General features: G+C 39.3%; 1 protein-coding gene across 4 annotated transcripts; it reads right to left on the bottom strand.

Moving 5' to 3' along the window:
• Positions 1-290: 290 nt before the first annotated feature.
• LOC105386695 (transmembrane protein 47) lies at positions 291-22,935 on the bottom strand. Of its 4 annotated transcripts, none has more exons than XM_048622499.1 (7): positions 22,760-22,935; positions 14,972-15,041; positions 3,789-3,985; positions 3,068-3,207; positions 2,453-2,515; positions 1,090-1,220; positions 299-510 (listed from the first exon to the last, which is right to left on the bottom strand). In XM_048622499.1, exons 2-7 carry the CDS (start codon positions 15,020-15,022, stop codon positions 478-480), a joined length of 615 nt encoding a protein of 204 aa, XP_048478456.1. In that variant the 5' UTR covers positions 15,023-15,041; positions 22,760-22,935; the 3' UTR covers positions 299-477. The 4 variants fall into 4 exon arrangements, with proteins under 4 accessions (XP_048478457.1, XP_037971067.1, XP_048478456.1 ...); XM_038115140.2 differs by having other exon boundaries at positions 22,756-22,934; XM_048622500.1 differs by lacking the exons at positions 14,972-15,041; positions 22,760-22,935 and adding an exon at positions 13,012-13,900 and having other exon boundaries at positions 291-510.
• Positions 22,936-23,333: the final 398 nt, after the last annotated feature.

Here is a 23,333-nt window from a genome sequence, read left to right as displayed (position 1 = left end):
CAATTCAACACTGCAATGCACGTCACATCTTATTGCTGTCTCCTAGGTGTCAGAGGAGAGCGTGATGTCGCGCGTAGGTATTATAAGGTAGCATCACGCCAATTCTTAGGGTGAACTGCACCAAAAATTTAAGCGTATTTAAATGTATTGTTCGCTTGTTTTGACAGTTTAATTTCGGAGCAAGACAGCAATAGATTTATATACGCTTATATGTTTGGTGCAAGTTATCCTTAGTCTTGTGCACAAGCCCTTAAAAACTTTAACCGCCTTAGCATTTTCGACATACATATTTCTACCACTTCTCCGACAACCCAACCACATCCACCTCCACCCCAACTCACACTAAATACACTCTAACCCCACTCTGTAGCGGTGCGGTGTTGAGGTACGCTAGCGGGCTAGATCCAGCGAGCGCGCGGCGGCTCGCGCGGGGCGGCGCGGCCCTCACGGGACCAGGTCGGGCAGGCGCCCGCGGCCCTAGGGGCGCTGCGGGGGGGACGCCGTCACCACCTGGGGAATAAAAGGGGGTTATAAAAATTTTGGAACTGCAGATATACGGGTTGTTGCAAAAGTGGTGAAATAAGGATGTGACCCAAGTCGTTTACTAGCTGAGTCACCCCCTCTCAACTTACTATTCAGTTTTTGCAAAACTTGTAGCTATATTTTATGATCTCATGCAGCCAATAAAAAATCGGGTGCACGGAAGGAGCCCCCTCGAGTGATCACAGTGAGTAGCTGACTCTAATATGACTCGCTAGTCTTTGGTCAGGTGACAAACCCTAGAGTTTGTCAGTCAGCTTTATTAGTAGCTATAACTTTTTTCCATAGTCGCTTGTTAGATCATAAAAGGTTACTGAATTATGAAGAATATTACTAATTTTTTTCCATAGTCGCTTGTTAGATCATAAAAGGTTACTGAATTATGAAGAATATTACTAATTTTTTTATAATTAAACATGTATTTCCATTTCCAGATATAACATCCACAGTAGATTAGTAAAAAAGGAAGAATAAGCTATCAGCATCCTGACAGAACAAATAGCACCTCTGAAGCTACTAAATCTATATATAAAACAGTAGTGTACTGACTTTTCGTTCCTTATAGTAGAGCTCCTCGGTCTCCTTGTCGCACAGCAGCAGCACCACGGCTCCGAACAGGAAGATGGCGGCGCCCCAGCCCACGCCGTACGCCCAGCCGAACTCCCACACCGACCGGTTGCCTGCGATCCAACCAGATTATTATAATTATACATCATACATCACGACCCATCACGTCCCCACTGCTGGGGCACGGGTCTCCTTCCAATGAAGGAAGGGTTTAGGCCTAGTCCACCACGCAGGCCTAGTGCGGGTTGGTGAACCCCAACACAAGCAAGCTTATGCTGAGATGAGAGCGTTGTCTGGTAAGTGGGTAACCCGACTGTAAGATGTTTTCAAGCTGCCCAAAGGCCTCTAACTAGGTTTAACGTCAAGATTATTACCTAACTTCATTGTTAGGTATATTATGTAGTAGATAGGGAAAGTTCGTGTGTGATGAAAACCATTGTAGGAATAGGTCTTACCAACGTATCCCTTAAAATTTAAAGTTTGTTGGTGAAATCCGCCTAAAATATATTGAATTGACGCTTTTATCATCATTTGGATGAGAATGCGTGTTAGAATTCATTTTAAACAGATTCTAAAAATTAAGTAAAATTCAGAATATTTCAGTTATCCATACACTGAAATTTGATAACTGGCATATTATTCCTATAGAAAAAAAACACAATGCCTATCTCTCTGACGATCTAGCTATAGTATAAATTCCAAGTGCGACGATAATATCTCACCAATAACTTCGGGAAAGTATACTTAATGCATTTAAATGGCTTTAACCATAACCAGTACTGTAAAGAATAGTAGGTCACTCGTAAAACTTATAAACAATTAACTTATGTTTGTATTTTTACACAAACACACAAATACGACGCAAATGTCTTGACCCAGATAGTTATAAAAAGAGAGCATATCGAAAGGGCAATGAGAGCAAATTTTATCACAAATTACTGAGTGCATAACGATGTTAATTAGTTCTGTATCACATTGGAATTGGAATGAAAACAAAACAATAAACAATACACTATGCTGTATGAAAAAACAGTAGTTCGCACAATGCGTTTACAAACATCCCAACATAAGATATAAGCGCTATGCTCATGTCCCCATTTTCACAATGCTTTCATGTAAGTCGGAAAGGTATGGTGGTTTATAACTATGTCATATCCGGGACTGTATAAACACTAACTTATAGGAAAATCCAAGGGAGTCTTGTTCTTCCCCACACGTTATTCTACAACTAACATGTTACGTGTAACTAACTTGTAGTAAAATTTACATAATATCCTACTGACTACTACATATCTGTTTTTACATAACTAAGATATTTTACAGTTATTATGTCAATTAAACTTACCGAGATTCAGCTCAGCAGCAAAACAGACCGGGTATATCACCAGTGCTATTAAAATGCACATCACTGTAAAACAAAATGGTACATTTTAGTATTTTAAAGTGTATTTGGATATAGTTTTTATTCATTATTTGGAAAAAGGGCATCCGCTGCATTATATGAGAAAGTTAAAATTGATAAGTATAAATATTGTAGTTATTCATGTGGAGTCCATAAAACAGTGCAAGATGCATTTAATCTACGCTAGTTGGTTATGCTATTATAATTTGTGGTAAAGAACGAATAACCTTTGACGTAGCTTTTTATTCCGTTATAAATCAGATAGCGGATGGTTGATGAAAGCCGAAGACCACAACCGATTTTTTATCATGAAAAAGCCACAGTCGTATGAGCCGGGCTTTTTCATGAAGGGGGGGTCTTTCTTTATCTTCATCTCGACTTAAGTGTCGATGGCTGCCTTATCCTCGTCTCGAAATTTATAATAAACATATCGAACAGACTCATGATATCACGTAGTAATCGTAGGACTGTCAACACGTTACTTTTTCCTGCTCTGTAACGCTCATTTCGGTCCATCAGAACACCCTGTATCATACACAACTAGTGGCAGGTACTCACGCGCCAGCGACATGGCGAGCACCGCGAACCGGTAGTAGCGGAACTTGGCGCGGTGGTCGGCGGCGCGCAGGCCCAGCCCCGTCAGCAGCGCGCCGCACACGTCCGCGAACAGCGTCGCCACGCACAGCCCCGCCGCCGCCCTGGGGGAGGGGAAAAAAAGGTTAAATATTCGATTCGATCGACGATATGTAACGATACACAAGTGAGCCAAAAATCGCGTCACAAATTGCACAATATTATTAATAGCAACTCTTCTTCATAGCGTTATCTTCTTGTCACGCACTGATTCCCTATATCTTCTGTGATACCCTCACTCACTCCACACTCTATCACATATTCTGCTTCAATATAATAAATCTTCTGCATGACTTGTACCAGATTCTTCAAATAGGACTATATAGATTTCCTGCTGAGCTAAACGAACGCTGGTTCCTAACTCTGCCCACACCAACATCGCTATAAAACCTCACTCGCTCCTCTGGGAGGACTCGATTTGGAAGACGGTTACAAAAAAACTGTGATACCCATCGTTGCGCTATAAAACCCCACTAGCCACTCACTTGATATAGGGCGCCGGGCGCGCCGCATAGCAGCCCGGCTGCGCCACAATATCGATGCGCACTTTGCTACTAGCCAAGCTAGCTGTTGGTAGGTCTCCGGTAACTCCCAAACATGTTTAAAACACCTGAATACCAGAAGAATCCAGTAACGTGCTACTCACTTGATATAGGGCGCCGGGCGCGCCGCATAGCAGCCCGGCTGCGCCACGATGTCGAAGGGCAGCGGCGCGGGCGCGTCCACGTCCACGCAGTGCATGAACAGCCCCTGCCGCCAGCCCGCCGCCATCAGCCAGTCGGCCGACGCCAGCCCCAGCACCATCAGGATCACGACGAGAAGCCCGCATATTAGGGCTATCACCTGGAATAGGGATGGATGGTCAGTTTCAGGTCGTAGCGCTTGCTTTGCATTGGGTGGTTTGTTGTTGGTGATAGGGGTGGCTGGTCAGACTAAATATTGGGATAGAAACCCAGGGATGGAACAGAGACAAATATTGGGTGGCTTGTTCATTGAGGAATAGGAAGTGTTGGAGCGCTGCTGAGCTAATGAAGACTACTGCTAAGGGCCAGAACTGCGACGTCACTGAGGTGTCCTTTAAATGTGTTGACCTCGCCGTAAACTTCGAAACTTCGTATTTCGTCAAACACATACCTACTTACTTGCTGATAAAGAAGCAATATTAAATGGCAGTGTTAGAGAGGCTACGACAAAAGACTTCACTCTCCTAGAACTTTCCCCAGGGGAAAAGAAATACATGAATAAATAACAGCAACTGTTGACTTTAAGTTGGGGTAGGTCATTCGGATATCGATTAAACATAAATTGAAAATGTTAACCCTTTTGAACAAAACAGACAACAATATTATTTCCAACTGAAAATACACAGCTTTTCAGCTGACAAAAGTTCATACTAAGCAAACATACAACGAAACTTAAACATTAACACCTGTTAAGTATGTGTTTTGCTTCAAATGGAACACTCATTAGTCAGCATGCATTACTCGTAGCTATCATATATGTAAATGTACTATCTAATAGTTCCACAGTTAGGTCTTATATGCGTCTACAAACCTACAGGATAAAGTAAAAAGGGCTTGGAAAAAGAGCGGAAAGACGTTCATACATCACGACACAATTTCAAAGGAAAAATGTGTAAGACATGTTGTGTTTAGCGAAGCATTCCGTCTCCGGCAGAGACAAAGCGGCGCGTGTGTGCGGAGTCCATCACGCGCGGGGAGAGTGTGCGAATCAAAACAATACCAGACGGGGTTTCTCCGAGGGAAAGAAACGCGAGAAAGTAGTCGGGGCCGGGGCGGCGGCGCGGGGGCGGCGATCGATCTGCGCCCCGCGCGCCCCCATCAGCTGTTCGCAAGACTCTCCGCCCCTCCAGACGAGGGTGTCTGCCGCCGCGACACTTCCCCGACCAACTTTAAAATTATGCGATAAAGACTTCCGTCCGCACCGACCTGGCCGATAACTCTCGCCGTTTTATTTAAATGGCGTCTGCGTCTGACGCAGTTAACCCTTTAGTTGGACGTCTATGAAACAAAAAGCGAAAGGGGAATGATGAATGGATAAATCCGGGTACTTTTTAATCAAATAAGCATAATCACGACTCGGCCATTATTGTCGGGACAATCAATTTGTTCGGATCAACAGGAAACGGCTGTCATCAAGAGGGATTCGGTTCATTATATTTCACTAAGCGGTCGCGAGCGGGCGCGGGCCCTTCCGGTCATTTAGGCACCCGAAGTGTGAGCGGGAGCTGTTTAAACAAAAGGGGTTTATTTGACTTGCCTATTTGTAAAGAGGCCAAAGAAATCATCATACGAATACATGCTCCAGAATGTTTATATAAATTCCTTCTGGAAGAGTTTTGTGAAATTCTTTTTAGTAGCAATAGTCGATAAGTGAGTCCGGAATTTAAAGCATATAAAGGGAAGCCGCGAATCCAATTTCCGTTTTCATATAACGACGGAGCAATCTGCCTCCGAAATGCGGCGAATATTTTCGGGGTTTTTCATTTCAATTTGCTTTGTGCCGTGCCATCCCAAACCCGGTCATTATTTTACTCTTTGGCAAACATAAATAAACCAAATGGTTACTTAAACAAAAAACAGAAGGTACCAAGTGTTCTAATTTCAACCGATATCCAAATTGTATTTTCCTATATTTATTATGTTCGTAAATACCTAATATTAATATCTAGCTGTAACAGTTAAAATGACCGAAAGTATTAATAATATTTGATTACACACATTGTAAATACTAACATAAAGAAAGATAGATAAAATTTAATTTCTCGTTTCCGTACGGGTTAAAGAAAAATCAAGATTCTTCTCTCGCAACAGTAATTCTTTATCAAAAATTCGAGCTGCAATTTTCGATAGGAATCCAATATCCGGAGATTCCCGGGAATTCTTAGTTGGCAGAATGTGATTTCTGCTTTCCCCATTCCTCCAATTATAGGACAGAGAAAAGATTTCAGATGGAACTTCCGCACAGTTAGCTTCGGCAAAAATCCCGAGTGACATCAATGAGGCCTAAATAATTGGGTCAAATTCATTCGTCTTCATTTAAAAAAGGAGAAGCTCCTAATGAATCATTCATTGTTTTTGAAACAGGAGTAATTACATTTTGGGAGAGAACAGAAAATAAACTTCGCCGAGTACCTAATTACGACTTACTTAAAGAATTAGCTAGTGGCGAGGGTATCGCCGCGTCTTTAAAATGTAAATTAAGTGGAGTGATAATCTTGTTCAATGTTGTCATACTCAGAGAAACTCAGCGATTTTAAAGCGAGATAGTGAGTTTGTAGTGCATTGGAGATATTATGGTTTCTGCTCGCAACTCAACGCTTGATCGTTGATGAGTTGCTATTCTATCCTAGTGGGGGTGTACCTAAGTACCCGCCCACGTTGGTCGACTCCGGGTAGGTGTCCTCACGATGTTTTCCTTCACCTTACGAGCAAACATAATACTTAAATTCCAAGAATACATTCGTACATGTCTCTGGCGTGAGAAGCGGGCGCTTACCCGACTAAGCCCGATCAGATGTAGTAGCATCTACTGCCAATTCACTATCGTTTTCTGAAGCCGTGAATAGGCAGTACATCCGTAAGATTATGTCGTACACTTCGCCCGGTCGTGGTAACTGATTTGTCGTCTCAGACTGACTCGACAATTCGCTAACTTCTTTACTACATTAACAATGCTCGGGATCTCTCTCTCTTGTAAGCTTTTTTCCCACAGTGACTGCTAAATCGAGTTTCTCTGAGGAAAGTTGTTGTAAATAGAATTTGATTGTTTGATGCTAACTACGTTATTCACAGCTTTGGACTTATGTAAGTATAATTAATGTAAATAAATAATGTAAAATAAACTATTGTGTCTAGTAAGCACAATATGTATATTTTGTTATATTATAATTATGATACAAGTGTCAATTTTAGATTGATAGAAAAAAATATCTTCTGATATAATAAATACAAAAGATGTGAAATTAAATCTTAGATGCAGCGAATCCAAAGAGACGGTGATGTGATAATAACTGCACCATTCAATGAACGCTTTTCTCAATGAATGCTAAATCAATATTCGATCTAGGTCATGCAAAATATACAGATATAAGTTTATCAGTTATGGAGCCAAAGGCAGGTTCGACACAAATATATCCGACAATCCCAACATACATAGGCCTGACATACTGAATATATACACTTACACACTTATAGTTAGCTAGTCAATGGTTCTAGTTCTAGTCCTTATAGCTAATAAGTTATAAGTCTTATAAACAAAACCTAGGTCATGGAAACATTATGAAAAATAATGCTAACTAATATTATAAATGCGAAAGTAATTGTGTCTGTCTCTCTGTTACTATTTCACCACAAAACTACTGAACGGATTTGAATGAAATTTGGTATACATATGGTCTAGACCCTGAGAAAGAACATAGGCTACTTTTTATCCCAGAATTCCCACGGGAAAACTGTTTAAGGCGAAGCGAAGCTCGCGGGAACAGCTAGTCGCAAATATATTTTACATAATTTTCCTCAGCTTTGACATTCGTGTAGTTCACTGATCAATTTCCACCCGCCCATATTTCGCAAACATTGTCTATTGCCGGCACCCGATCCCGGTTACATTATTCAATTCAGCCGCAACCGCAACTTCTTACATTACAACAACGTGACTCGATCGATGGCCGATGAATCGACTATTGTTTTAATAAAAACTTAGCGAGAACGTTCTCGGAATTCCCTTCAGGGCGATCAAACCAAGTAAGGGTGAGGCCCCATATATGCGTTGCGTCGTCCCAAAGGAATAGTCATAAAAGATATATGGCAGCGACGACGGTGCTACTACGCAAAACACCAATGTGGGCCCTTATATTCTGATTACACCTATCGAGTTGAATGGCGAGACAGTATCCTCAGCCGATCCTCGTTCTCGACCAATGAATTGACCAAGTGCTCGGCCGAGGATACTGTCTCGCCAGTCTACTCACTTAGTGTAACAAGGGTATAAGCAAGTTGTATTGTACAAGTCCTATTTGGTTAAATCTGCGGACAGTTCAAACAGCAGAAGCGTCGTGCACCTGAGCGATCTGATTGGCCGGCATCTCTTCGTCAGTGGCGAACTGCGGCGGGGGCGGCAACACGGGCGCGGGGGCGCGCAGCGGGGGCGCCCCCGGGCTGGCGCGCGCCGGCATGCGGGTTAACGCATCACGGCAACACTGGAGCACTGAGGCATGGGAGGCACTGACACTGCACTCACTGGCTGGGGTTTTGGGGTTTTGGGAATGGTTGTGTGTAGCTAGATTAACTTAAAAGGTAAGGAACGTTACAAAAAAAAGTTAGACAGTATTTAACAGATGTCAAACTTCCTTTTAAACACTTGTTAAACAATGTTTAAAGTTTTCTTATGGTAATACATTAAATGTTTGGTAAACATTGAACTATGTAGAGCAATAGTATTGTCTATATTATTCTAGTTGGAATCGTTAGCTTGATTCTTGACCTACAAGAAAAGAGACGCGGATAAAAGTGTAATACATCACTGTCAGTGTCGTCTGCGAGTCGGGGGCAAGCAGTGGGAAAACAACGCCAACTGTGGCCAAGTAAGTGGCTTCGGATTGAACGTTGATTGATGACGTCAAACAAAACCCAACGGGGAGTCTGCAAGTCGTCTCGCGAGAGAAATGCAATAGAAATGAACTCGTTTAGGAAGAGAACGCCTTTATAAAAGCTACTACTCTAGGTAGGGCTTAAGGTGATATTTATTCAAAACACGCTATTAAAAGGGGTAAACAGGAAGCGAAAATCAGGTCACACGGCCGCGCCGTCAAAGAATTTCCCCCGTGGTTCTAATGAGGCGATATTAAAGCCGCTGAGATTAGAAGTCGTGGTCAAACGGGCTCATAAGGGTTGATTGACGTTAGCATGTTATGGCGGTGTATAGAGGTGCTGCCACGTGAGCGATGTAGGTCAGAGGGGCTGGTGCGTGCGGGGGGAGCGCCGGACAAAATTACTCCATCTCTACACAAAAATATGTTACCGGAACCCGCTATGAAAAAACTTCAGCAATATCGCTAGTTTCACCATTTTGCGTCGCAAAAAACCTAATATAGAGCCACGCGGGAGACAAGTTCCGTCCCCCGATGACAAAGTTTGGCAAATCTCTCGTGAGCTACAACGTATTTCTTTGTGATTGAATTACTTTTCGGTAGAATAGAGAGTGGAGGAGGAATGTATTTTTCCGGAGCGAGGTTTGCCGGATGTAGCCAGATATCGATATTGGATACCAGAAGGCAACGGATATCCATTATTCAAGTTATAGCAATAACAAATAAAGCTCTCTTTCCTTTCACTATTTGTTTTTTTGGATAAATTTGTTATGATTTCTATCGATTTCCTGTTGTTATTTTACTGGCTGAAGATATACGATCCGATAAGTTAATATATAAACAAATCTGGCTAAGGACAGCTGGAATCATGATCATTAATGAATGACAGACTCTTTCCTGAAGCCTTTCCAGTATGCATATGGTTGTAGATCCATCGGTTGAAGAGCCCATGATTTTTTCACGTGAATGAGAAAGTGGTATTTTTTTTCGAATCAACCTACAATATATTATTATGACAAGAGCCCGAAGATTTGATGATATAAAAAGTCACCGTTATGATTTCATTGTACACCGTAGCTACGTAGTACATTCAAACAACACACAGTATTTTTTATGTGTGTACTCAAATATATAACTTTCACATTCGAGATATCGAAATAAAATTCGTGAATTCACCATTGGCAAGAGGCATGAGCACCATCTTTCGCTTAAAAATGTATCTACTGGAACCACAGTATCTTACTGCACCAGAAAGTTAGTGCAGATAACAAAATGGGTCAGCCGCATAGGACATAGAACCACACAATGTAGGACCAATGAAAGTCAAGACCCAGGTCCCTTAGCAGCACGCCTAAAAGTTGGTCTAAACTCTTTGCAAAATGTACACTATTTTCATTGCTGTAAGAGCGTGTGCCGAAGAATTGATTCACAATCAAATGAAGCCATCGCACCAGAGATAAGGTGAACAGTCCAACTGTCGCATCCAAACCCTCGACGGAGGAAAATAAGGTGTCAAATGGAGAGAGTAGTCTATTTACTTATTTACTAGAGGTCTCTGTAAATGTAGCACATTGTGCCAATGTTTTATGCGCATGGTAGAAGTTTTTCCTCCGTCTTTTAGGGACATACATTTTATTGTATTATATGGTAAGGACGTTTTATTATCAAAGGAATATTATCTCCCAAAGGTACACAAGAGGCCATGACATGTACCTACATATCTAGCGAATCATATGGATTTTTATGTGTATGTGCGGGCTTTAAATGTTACTTTCCTACATCGTGATAGCGATATTAAAGGAGACATATTAAATATGCTTCCAAGCCAATGTACGCTTATACGATGAAAGCGCGAGTGTTTGAAGAGGCGTCTGAAACTCTGAATTGCTCCTCCTATCTAATATTGTAGAGATCACATTGAGTTGATTGAGTGCCTTGCCTATGCCTTGTAAATGTCACTCTTGTCAAGTCTAGTAAACTTTACAGCGTAGGATGCTATGTTTAATTTTTCACACCTACCTTTACCTATAATACGTAGATGTTTGTAATTTAAAAATGTAAAGAAAGGCAAATAAATATATTATCAACTCATTAACAAGACACAACATTCCAGACACTTCCAAGTACTTAGATTAATGTTCCTAATCTATTTCGTGGCGCTTTTATAACCAGCAAAATAATAAATAAAAACGAGCGGTACAGTAATTTATGCAGGACAGGACACTGTGTCACTTGGAGTTGCCAAAATGGTGTCTTGAATTTTAAAATGTTTCCCCGCATCGGCCGCCCTCGTTTAAAATAAATGACGGTAATTTTACCTTCCTTTGATAAAACAAAAGTTGTTTTGACTGAAGATGATATAGTTTTTTGCAACATCAAAGTTTATTTGGTAATGGAAAATGAGTTTTAGGTCAACACGTAGGAATCCCTCACAGCGCGCTATGAACAAGGCAATGTTAGAGTTTTTCTGACGGATCGCATCAGAAATGAGGTAGGTAGAAATAATACCTTCCTCAAAGAAGTCAGGTATGGTACCGACCGATATGGCTTAAAATCTGCAAGCTGAAGTGAAAGTGGTCCTCTTATAACTAAGGGGCGATAACCGTTGGAGTAGTTAGCGTACACTATTACTCGGGTGTAACTGTGTCCACGATCACAGACATAGCGTGGGACGTACTCCAGTCCGCTGGACCGATAACCGAAGGCAGGTTCTTAGGTCACGATTGCCTCACCATCAACCCGTAATCCACTGCTGGACGAAGGCAGCTCGTGACGACCAACAAGACACCTAATCCTCAGGATACGCTAAACAGCCAGCCACCAATACCAGTTACCTGTCTAAGATCTACGGTCCAGGGCGCCCCATACTACGTACATTTGCCAGTTCGTCGTCTTCACTAGAGAAGAGGTTTACTAACCCTACCGATCATCGGTTCTTCGGCATATATGGCCGGCCCACTTGCCAGTTCACACTTTAGCTTGCAACATTTAAGAGCTAAGTGGGTTATTATACTATGGTTGTCGTGAAGCGATTGTGGTGCACATTAATAAACGCATGGTAAAATTATATTTGAGATACCTAATTAAATAGGTAACTGATATCAAATACGTTATGTCAAATACGTATTATACGTTTTAGTGGTAATACAACTTAGTATTTTGTAATGACCACTTGTAATGTAATACTGAAACATTATTTCGTTACCACTGAATCGTCACGTGTTCTATCTACCACACAGCCCACCCTGCCACAGTGAATCGATGAAACGAGCACATTGTCTTGATAACAACGTCTCGAGGCATGCGGCCGATAGCTGAACACAATCACGGGTAATGAGAGTAATGCGTCCTTTGTTGTGTCCAGTTGACACGGCCTGATGATGGGGTGGTTACTGGAACACTATAGTGTCCACCTATCTATGCTTAATAATAGTAAGAAATTATAGGGATTTGTTATCTGTTATATCTACCTCTACCTACCTAAGGTAAGGCAATCATATAGACTTTACATCTCCCTACAATGTCATTATTTTATTGGTAGTCAAAACCAAATTTTGTGTTTGTTTCCTATAAGCTGAATACCTTGCCAAACATAAATTGTATGAGTATATTTGTTACACTTATTCTAACAAAGGACGTCGCTTAATCGTGTCGAACATTATGACCAGCACTAAACTGTAGTTACACTTTTCTCATAATAATTTTCGGATATTTTTCGAGATTTGCGCATCGAGGTTGCGCCGGTCCCGTGTCTCACGGCAAAATCACCCCTAATTCGTTTTAAATTATCTTGTGATACACAACAAAACAAAACACGTCAACTGATGTGCGATTACTGTAGATTATGCGTGATTGTAAGGGGAATACTTTACAGTTTGCAGGGTTGGTTTATAAGGGAGGGAGGGATGTGTGCACTCGAAGCGCGCGGGCGGGCGGCGGCGCGGCGCGTGACGCGGGACTGCCGCCCAGGCCGCCCGCCCCCGCGCCCCGCCCGCCCTGGCCCGCCCCAGCCCCAACAAAACACAGATTACCGAAACACATTTATTAGCCAAAACGCTACTTAAACTTCGATCCTACTGCAAGACAAACACGAACATTGTCGCTTAGCGTTTCTAGATTGAGTCGCTACCTGAGTTGTAAAAACTTGACAACATTATCATGCACTGCCTACGGCGTAAGCTTACATAGCGGAATACACTTGGTTCACAAATCGAATTATGTACAATAGTAGGTGTAAAGAGTCTGTTGGTGGTCACACCTGCGTGACCTGCAGGCGCGGCGCGGGGTCGGGGGGCGGGGCGCGCGGGCGCAGGCACGCGGCCAGGCGCCGCGCCGCCCCGCGCCAGCGCCGCGGCCGCGCGCCGAACGTCGTCGACATGCGGTTGCCCGGCTTCGGTATATCGTAGACAATCTTGGGGCTGTCAACTGGCTCGGAGTCGGGTGCGACGCGGTACTTGGCGCCAGAGAGGGCTTTCTTGACGCTGGCGAGCGCGCGGCGCGCGGGGTGCGGCTCGCGCTCGGGCGGGGGGGGCGCGTGTGGGGTGATGACGGGCAGGGCGGGCGGCGGGCGGCGCACGAAGGCGGTGAGGCGCGCCAGCAGCGTGGGCGGCGGGTCGGTGTTGGTGCCGACGGTGCAGCGGCCCGTGGTCGGCGGCGGCAGCGAGGCGGCGCGGCGCGGCGGCGGCTGGTCGTGCAAGTAGGCGACGTGCAGCGTGCTGATGCTGAGCGGCGGCGGCGGCCACAGCTCGCGCGTGGGCGGCACGGGCGCGGGCCGCTCGCCCAGCACGCGGCGCGCCAGCTCGCCCGGCTGCCACAGGTAGCTCGCCGTCAGATTCCGCGTCCCCATACCTCGCGACTTTCTCACTCACTGACCACCGACACACGCGCTAATCTAATACTGGGCTTCCCGACTTGTGCGGCTTCGCAATCGTTGTACGCGTGAAGGCCTTTTAAATTGGATCAAGGGAAATGTAGAAATACCAACCCTTCCCTAATCTTCCGCCTGGTTTACGGTCGCTGGTGTTACGTAAATGGATGGGGAAGTATTATAATAAGTACCTATAAGTACCTACTACAGCCAATAGTATTACATAATTAAATGGGAAGTGAGGTGTGTAAGATGTACCTAAGCAGGTGGACAGTAGATAGATGCTTGAGCATTTACACTGTTATGTAACTGTGATTTATCAATGGACAACATTTCAAAAAACTAAAGCTGCTATAAATCGAAAACCATTTCGAGATTTAGCTCTAAAGGACACAAAAAAAATGTTTTTGTATTTTTTGGATGTATCATTTTCGAGAAAATCATAAAATAGTAAAAAAGTGCTGATGACGTCATGCATCAGGTGCGATGCATTTTGATGATCAAAGCCTATAGATTTAAAAACAAAGTAACTGTCACTTTCATTTTTGATTGAATTTGACGTTTTATCGTGACGTTGTTGTTTATTTGGGTCATTTTCATTAATTCTGTTCTGACACTTTCTGACTATTTTTTTATTTATTATTAACAGATGACCTCTATATAATATGTCCCAGAGGATGCCACCGCCTACACAGCTGAAAAACTGCTTCTGCTTATTTTTTTACATGATAAGTACATACCTACTTTCCATCATCAGAAATATCAATGTCATTTGAAAATGACCCATTTGTTGGTTGGCATGTAAACAAAGTTTAAATGTCACTTGTCAGTGTCATTTATGTTTTTTTTCGAGACTCAGGCAATAGACAAAAATAAAAATTGAGCCTAATATGTGACTTCACTTCCGGTTTTAAAATAGTTAACTTTAAAGTTAAAAATAACATGCAAAAATTAATGTATATACAAAATAAAAAAATACGGGTCTACTAATTTTCTATAATCTTTCCGAATAGCTAATAAAAATATAGGGTAAAGAAAATGAAATGTTGTCCATTAACAGATAAGCCTTACATATGCAAGTAAAGAACCTCTTCTAGTGATAATTCACCTGTTCCTTACATTTGGCACACCCTTGTTGATCTGGTGACTGACCATAGTTCAACTCTTGTGTTGATCACCAGCATGATAAGAAGACAAAAATATGAGAAGCAAGTAGTAGTTGCCATTACTGTCTTAAAGTTGCTGACTCTACATACATGTCTCTAGCTAGAATTGATTCTATAAACAGTGACTGTGAATATTGTGATGGGTTAGGAATTAATTATCTGGTATTATCTACATATTTACATACCTTCAGTGGTCGGGTGATGGTGACTGTCTCTATCATTGTAGTTGATGCCATTTTGATTGCTCTTCTGATCCTAGAAACAGAGATTTTTATAAGTTTGTTTTACAATTTTATTGACTAAATGAATGAAACAGAATGAATGAATCTGGTAAAGGCAGTCATAGGATTAGGAAGGCAGTGAGGCCACTGAAGTGGGGCCCTTTAGGATATCAGTGAAACAACCGAATTCTACGAGTGACGTTTATTAAGTGTCCAAATAAGGGTAGACATAGAGCTTAGGCTATGAGTAATACACACACTAAGATACGTAGGTTACATACACACTTCACCTCCGGGGGTGAAAGAAAAAAAAAAAAAGTATATTATAGGTTACATGATTACTTTTTTTTTTAAATCTAAATGATTACATAATGATTATTCTTAAAATTAATTATGAGTTAAACATTTTTGTTCTATTTTTGTGTACTATTTCATATTTATTGTTCTTTTGAATCTTTACATTACAACCCAAATCTTCTATTACAATATATGGACCTTCATACAATGGATGTAGTTTTCTACCTGTTTCATTTTTAACCAGAATTAATGAGTCTTTTTCATATTCTATTGGATTTGTTGTCTTATCATAATATTGTTTTTGTTTTTCTTTACTTAAAACTAAATTATTTCGAGCGTCTTTACATGCTGTTTGAAGACGGTACTTAAGATTTAATGCATAATCATCATGGTTATATAAAGGCGATACAGTATTATTATCATCTATAACTCTACTAGGAATATTACTAGGTTTTCCGAAAACAAGTTCGTATGGCGTATATTTTGTTGCAGTATGGACAGTGTTGTTAAAACCAAAACACCAATAAGGTAGCCAATAGCTCCAAGAGTCATGGTGCTTCTCACACTGAATTCTCAAAAATGAGCCGAGATGTTTGTGTGCGTTTTCGAGTGCTCCAATTGATTGGTGATGGTATGAAGTGGATGTAAGTTTTTGAATACCAAGTAGGTTACTTACCTCATTCATTGTAGATGACACGAACTCTGTTCCTCTGTCGGTGGCTATGATTTTCGGAATACCAAAGATTAAAATGAAATTGTTTACGAAAGTCCTAGCAACCGTTACCGTTTCCTTATTTTTAAGTGGATAAGCAAGTACAAATTTACTTAATTCGCACTGAATACTTAAAATATAACAGTTATCATCTATATCCTTATCTAACGGGCCCACTAAATCTAAAAATATCTTTTCAAAAGCCGAACTGGCTGTGCTAGTCATTTCCATTGGTTGTTTTGTATGTTGAGAATGCTTCATTAACTGGCATTTCGAACATTTCTTTACATATTCCTGAACGTCTTTATCAATGTTTGGCCAATAGTATCGTCGTTTTATGTTATTAACCATTCTCCTCACTCCTGCATGTCCACTTGTTGGGAGTAAATGGTAATCATTAAGAATAAAGTTCCTCTCATTTTCTTGTGTTATACTCGTAACACCTCTAAGAATGCAAATTCGTGGTCCGGACCACTTTTCTCTTAATTTTATTTCATTACATAAATCTTTAACAAATTCTACATTATCTTTAGTTTTTACTATGCATATTTCTTTAATGTCGACTTGTTCACAATACCAACTTAATTTTTGCACAAACTCAGCTCGTGAGAAACATGCCTTGAAATTAAGATTGATACAAAGAGCTCCCTTTTTCTCAATTATTGAAAAACATTCATACTCTTCTCTTATTTCATTTTTATTTCTTAACTTTTGTAATTCTTCTTCTTTCATAAAAATCATCTCTACTGAATCATACGGTTTCTTAAGTATGTCTACGACTCGTGGTTGATCAGGCCACTTGTCAGTAGGCAAATCTATATCTCCTGAATTTTCTCCTGACTTTTTACTTTCTATTAACTGTTGTTCTAGTCTCTTTTTCTGTCCTCTCGTCATCACATTCACAAATTGTTCATTCATTCTTTTTAATTCATCAGATGTCACAACTATTCTTGACAAAGCGTCTGCTACTACATTTTCATTACCTTTAATGTATACAACTTTAAAATTAAACTCCTCTAACAAAAGTCGAAATTTCATCAAACGAGTAGACGGGTCTTTCATGCCAAACAAGTATACCAAGGGCTTGTGGTCAGTCAAAATAGTAAATTCTCTTCCAAAAATATATGGTTTAAAATATTTAATAGCCCAAACGATGGCAACTAACTCTTTTTCAACAGTTGGGTATTGGCGTTCGGCTTTGTTTAATGGTCTACTTGCGTAAGCTACAGGTTTTAAATCATTATTGCACAAAACTGCGCCTACAGCAATGCCAGATGCATCGGTTTGAATTATGAATTCATTGTCGGCATCAAAATTTGGGTACTGCAATATTGGTGGAGTAGTCAAACACTTTTTTAAATACTGAAATGCTGATTCACACTCGTTCGTCCAAATGAATGGTACATTTTTTCTACACAATTGATTTAATGGAACGGTTATTTCTGAAAAAGATTTAATAAATTTCCTATAATAATTGCAAAAAGCTGTGAATCTTCTAACTTCATCGGTATTTTGGGGTCTTGGGTATTTTTGTAAAATAGCAACTTTTTCGGGGTCTGGCAGTACACCATCTTTAGTTACCACATGGCCTAGGTATAGAATTTCTTTTTTCATAAATTGACATTTTTCGGGACTTAATTTAAAATTAACTTTTCTTAATCGTTCGAACACATCTATTAGGTTTTTATTATGAGAGTCTAGATTCCTCCCAAATACTATAAGATCATCTAGGTAGACGAAACATTTCTCAAAATTCAATCCTGACATAGAAATAGATATAACTTTACTGAAAAAATTTGGACTTGTCTTTAATCCTTGTGGCATACGCTTTAATTGATACTGTCCGGTGTCTGTAGTAAAAGCTGTTAGTGGTCTACTGTCTTTATTCAAATTTACTTGATAATAACCTTGATAAAGATCAAGATGAGTGAAATATACTGCCCCTGTCAATGAATCTAGAATTTCTGTGATATTGGGTAGTGGGTATTTATCATCAACAATTTTTTCATTGAGCTTTCTGAAATCAATTACCAAACGCCACTTTTTATCATTGTTATTACTTTTTTTGGGTACCAGCAAAATAGGACTAGACCACTCGCTCTGTGCTTCTTCAATTATATCGTTTTTAATCATATCTTGTATCTGTTTTTTAATTTCTGGTTTTAAGGATTGAGGTAGTCTGTAAGGTTTAGTATATACTGGAGTAGAATTGGGTTTTAAAGTAATTTTCTGTTCACATACATTGGTAGTTGTTAATGTATCTCCTGGTACATAGAAAATGTCAGAGTATTTATTACAGATTGATTCTATCGAATTACGTTCTTCATTATTTAAATGTTCAAGTTTTAAAAGATTTTTTAATTGTTCAGCTCTGTTTACCTTTGATTTAGTTTTAGTAAATTGGCATATTTCATAATCTGATAATGAGTAAATGTTTGGTTCAAACGCAGGTAAAGATATTTCATTGTCACTTACATTTAGTATTTTAACTGGAATGGTATATTTTCCTGGGCTTATTATTGAACTAGCTAAGAAAACATCTTCTTTTAGTTCATCTGCTATTATAACACTATCATCTTTCAGTTTTGTTTTTAATTTAATGAAATGTATTGATTCACTACGGGGTGGGATTTTTAAAGTATTGTTCTGATAGTGTGGTTCATCAAATATTTTAATTTCGCTCGGTGGTTCGAATTCATGTTTTAAAATCAAGTTGTTATTGTCCAAATCAATATTACATTCAAATTTTGTAAGGAAATCTAATCCCAATATGCCATCCGCTTTGATAGGTAAATTCTCGAAAACATAAAATTTGTGAATAAAACTTTTGTTTGATTCATAATTCAATCTCAAATTAACGTATCCTTTTGAAATAATTTGTCCACCAACACCGTTTACTACCACTTCTTCAAAATGAATTGGAATAGAAATTGGTAAAGCTTCAAATTTTATAACAGATAAAGATGCACCGGTATCTAAAAGCCAAAAATAATTATTTGAATTTAGCGAAAATTGTACAAATTTACCATTACCAAAACAACTAAGTACATAATTAGGCACGAAAAAAATTATTTGTCGATTGATTTTCTTCAGTTGATTGACTGGGTTCTTCTTCATTTCCATTCACGTGATAAATATTTTGAGGACGCTGAAAACGTCCACGATAATTATTCCCTCTTTGAAATCGTTCATTGAAATTCGGTTTATTAAATGACCCATAACCGTTACTGTTATAATCAGGGCGGTGAGAATTATTGTACCTATTATTGTTGTAGAACGTCCGAAAACCACGGCCACGACCTTGACCTTGACCTCTACTAACACTTCCGCCTCGCCCGCGTCCACGATTGTAGTAGCCTGTAGACCTCGCAAACTGCATAACCTCACCTGTATTTATTGAAGACGACGAAGTCATTTCCTCCTCTTTTGCAGCTTGGATAGCATCAGCTAAGTTCGCGTAGTTCCTCGCAGTTATTATTGTACTGAGCCTGGGATTTCGTAGTCCATCCGAAAACTGTTTAATGGCCTGCTTCTCATTCAATGGTTTAAGAAAAGCGTATTTTGTAGTGTCACCTTCGGCTTGTGTAATAGTCAAGTCCGTGAAAAGTTTCTCCAACTCCGAGCCATACTCTTCAATAGACTTAGAACCTTGTTTAGTTCTTAGCAACTGAGTCTGAATAGCAGTGAATGATTTTTGTGTAAAAAGACGATGTTTTAAATCCTTTATCAGTTCTTTCACAGATGTATAATTTGAATTTAAACGCAACTTCGCATTTTCGGATAGTCTACTTTTTAACACAAAGGTAATTAGTAAGAGCTTACCACTGTCACAGAATAATAACTAGTACCAGGTACAGAAGTCCATCTTCGCAATGGCTATCAAAGAAATATGACTCCATCCCATAAGCAATAAGATCTAATTTAGATCGCGCTCCAGCCGCACACGTTTTTATTTACTTACCTACCAATTTAATTTTGAGGGAATATGCGCCTTATTTCACTGGACTACGGTGCATAATAAGTTATACGTGGTTATACGCATTGAAAAAGAAGCCACCTTAGGGTTGCCTCAGCACCACAGACTACAACGTTTACTAAGCAACGGACTGAGTTTATAAAAAGAATGTCATGATATTAAAACAAAATAATTTGAATTTAGAATACAAAGCTATTCCAAACTTTTTTTCTATTGGAAATAACCAGTAAAAACAATGACAATTTCATAGTTAAGATATTTTGAAGTACATAAAATATGTATGAATCTAAGTACCTAAAACATTTAATTTTGTGAAAACATGTTTTTTTTCGTTATAATTTATATTATGGATATAATTTATATTATGATACAGAACGTGTTAGTTTCGTTAAGCACTAATCCCACTCAGCGCACATTTTATAATCGATTCATTAATACATTTTGAAGGTAGTTGTGTCTGTAAATTTAATAATTTAACGAAAAAAATATTGGAATAGACTTTGTTCAACATGGAGAAAAAAAGGGTTTGTAGTTCGGATTAATTTCATTTCAAATAAGGAACGTAGAAGAAATCAATAAAATACTTACCCCCTTATTCATAGAAAAGTTACAAAACGTTTTAACTAATAAACTGTTTTGTCCCTCTCCGACACGGAACAAATTGTTCTTTGACAGAGAGGGACAAAACAGTTTATTAGTTAAAACGTCTTGTAACTTCTCTATGAATAAGGGGGTTAGATTAGTTTTACCTGTCAGCATCTTTTGGTAATGTAAAAAAAATTAAATTTGGATCACGATCCGTATTTAAGCAATTAAATACGGCACAGTATCTTTTTGCTGCTTTTTTTCTTTTTATGTCCATTTTTCTATTCATAATTCGCGCGCGCGTGTATCGTCTTCCGCTTGCGGCAGCCGACTAGATTTGCCCACTCGAAGCGGCAGGCGCCAGGCTGGCGCCAGCGCCGCCCACGCGCGGAGTGACACAGGCCTGCCACTGTCGTCCAGCATGTCAGCATACATCTCGACTCCGTCTACTAACCGCTTTGTGGTACTCTCTGAACCATCCATAACTGGCAACAAACTACACGCCGTTTTAATGTCAAAATCCATTTTGGTAGATTTATCTGTAAAATTACATAAGTTTAATATTTCCTGAAATAAAGAATTAATCTTATCATAGGTTCTAGTAACTAGAATAAAATCATTAGATTTTAATTGTTTTTCAAGCCTCTTTAAAATAGTTTCACACTCTAATATTATTTGTCTCGATTCTCCTAATTTATTTTCAATCACATTACCTTTGTACCTACTTTGACCTTTTTTAATTAAATATTTTCGTATATCCACTAATTTCTCATAGTATACCTTTAAATCTTCCATAACCTTTGTAACATATTAAATGAATTAAATATTAAGGCATAAACATAACATAATTAGCAGTTAAGACACAATTTACTAGAATTGTCCTCGTCCATACAAGACATGTCGAGCGTCGGGCGAGCTCCGGAATTCGTAAACTTTCCTTATACGTCGCGGCGTATTATGTTCGGATGAGTTCGAGCACTGATTATAGCCGATTTTAATTGTCGCGTAATAAAGTCTAGTTTATTTTTTAATTTCCACTTTTTATAAACGCATTTCACTAACACTTTTACACTTCCATTTTCTCGTCACGACGGCGCGGGGGGGCCCAATGCTGCATAGCATGAGCGTTCATCTCTCTCTGGATCCATTGGACGTGGCATTTTTTGTACATTTTCAGCAGAAAGTAGCATCCAGCAAGCAGCAACACGCACATGATGACCGTGAATATGATGGTCATGGCACTTAAGTGTAGTTTAATTTGTTCGATTGACGCACTATTTTCTCCGCCAGCTGCATTTTGTGCGATGATAATTTCCTCCTTGGACATTGTCTTCCCCATGGTTAAAGTCCGAAGAGTTTACGTAAAATTCACTTTAGTTCACTTTTGACTTTATTTTTATATTTTACTTTCGGCAGGGTCGCCATGAAGTGGGGCCCTTTAGGATATCAGTGAAACAACCGAATTCTACGAGTGACGTTTATTAAGTGTCCAAATAAGGGTAGACATAGAGCTTAGGCTATGAGTAATACACACACTAAGATACGTAGGTTACATACACACTTCACCACAATATTCATTGTATGCATAAGGCCAAACTCCAACAGTAGGAAATAATCCATTATTCTTTATCGTTAGGTTCAGACCACACTCATTAATTTGTAAAGTTTGTGTTATTTGCAAAGTAGAGTAACATGTCTTGTATTGTTTTGAGTCCACATATGAGCAAACCTTAAACATAGTTGCTTTTAACCTCTCACAACACTCTTTTACCATGTAGTTTGATATTAAAAACATTGCAATCTCAGTAAGCTTTGATGTTAATTTACATTTAAAATTTTGACTGAAAAAATTATATTGTTGGTGCATTGCTGTTTTGCTATGACTCACATCAAAGAATGAATGCATTTATACGACACATTGTTATTTTATTATACCTCAAGTTAGTAAGCAAATGCATGATTCAGAGACCTTGGACAGATGCTAAACATGGTTTATGGTGCAATTGGCAAAGTTGGTATTTTTTTGAAATCAGATTAATGGGCGGGATGCTGAAATCTTTTATATTTATTATACAGTGTTATAATAGCTTATAGTATGTTTACATTAAGTAAATTTACAAAGTATGTCATTGTTATGCAGCGTTGAGAATTTTAAATTATTAATAACAATTATCTTACCTACAATACACAAGGGAACTTTCAGGAAAACAAAATAATAAAATACTAACTATTAAACACACTACATGTAGAAAGCTTGTAAAACTTCGATGAAAACCAATAATTTACAAAGCACAAAACACCAACAAACAACAGCGACAGCGAGACGACGACCATCGACAATGACAAAATCACAGATAAAAACTAGTGATGGCTGTTAGATTAGATGAAAGTCAGAGTCATATTAAACTGTCATATTTTCAACAGTGAAAAAAGCATTATCGAAACAAACATAGTTATAAAAGTAAAAAAACTAATGAGTTTTGGGCTGTATGAATATCTGAGAGGCTACGTTAGCAATTACAGACTGATGATAACATTTAAGGGGTCTCTGTTTCTCAATAAAGTATTAGCTGATGATTTTATTTTGTTTATTAAGTATCTTGGCTCTGGGTCCTACTGGCAGTAAAACTGTCAAACGTGAGTTTTACGCCATTCAGTGGAAACAATAGTCTTTGTAGTGAGAAGTTTAGTTTATAAAATAAAGTATTTGTAGCTTGTAAAGTGTATCAACGAAATGGTGTTTGTTTTGTTACATG

This window comes from Plutella xylostella, chromosome 8 (genome assembly GCF_932276165.1).
Source record: "Plutella xylostella chromosome 8, ilPluXylo3.1, whole genome shotgun sequence".
Lineage (NCBI taxonomy): Eukaryota > Metazoa > Arthropoda > Insecta > Lepidoptera > Plutellidae > Plutella > Plutella xylostella.
Note: the sequence above shows the minus strand (reverse complement) of the source record. Positions and strands in the feature narration are given on the sequence as shown.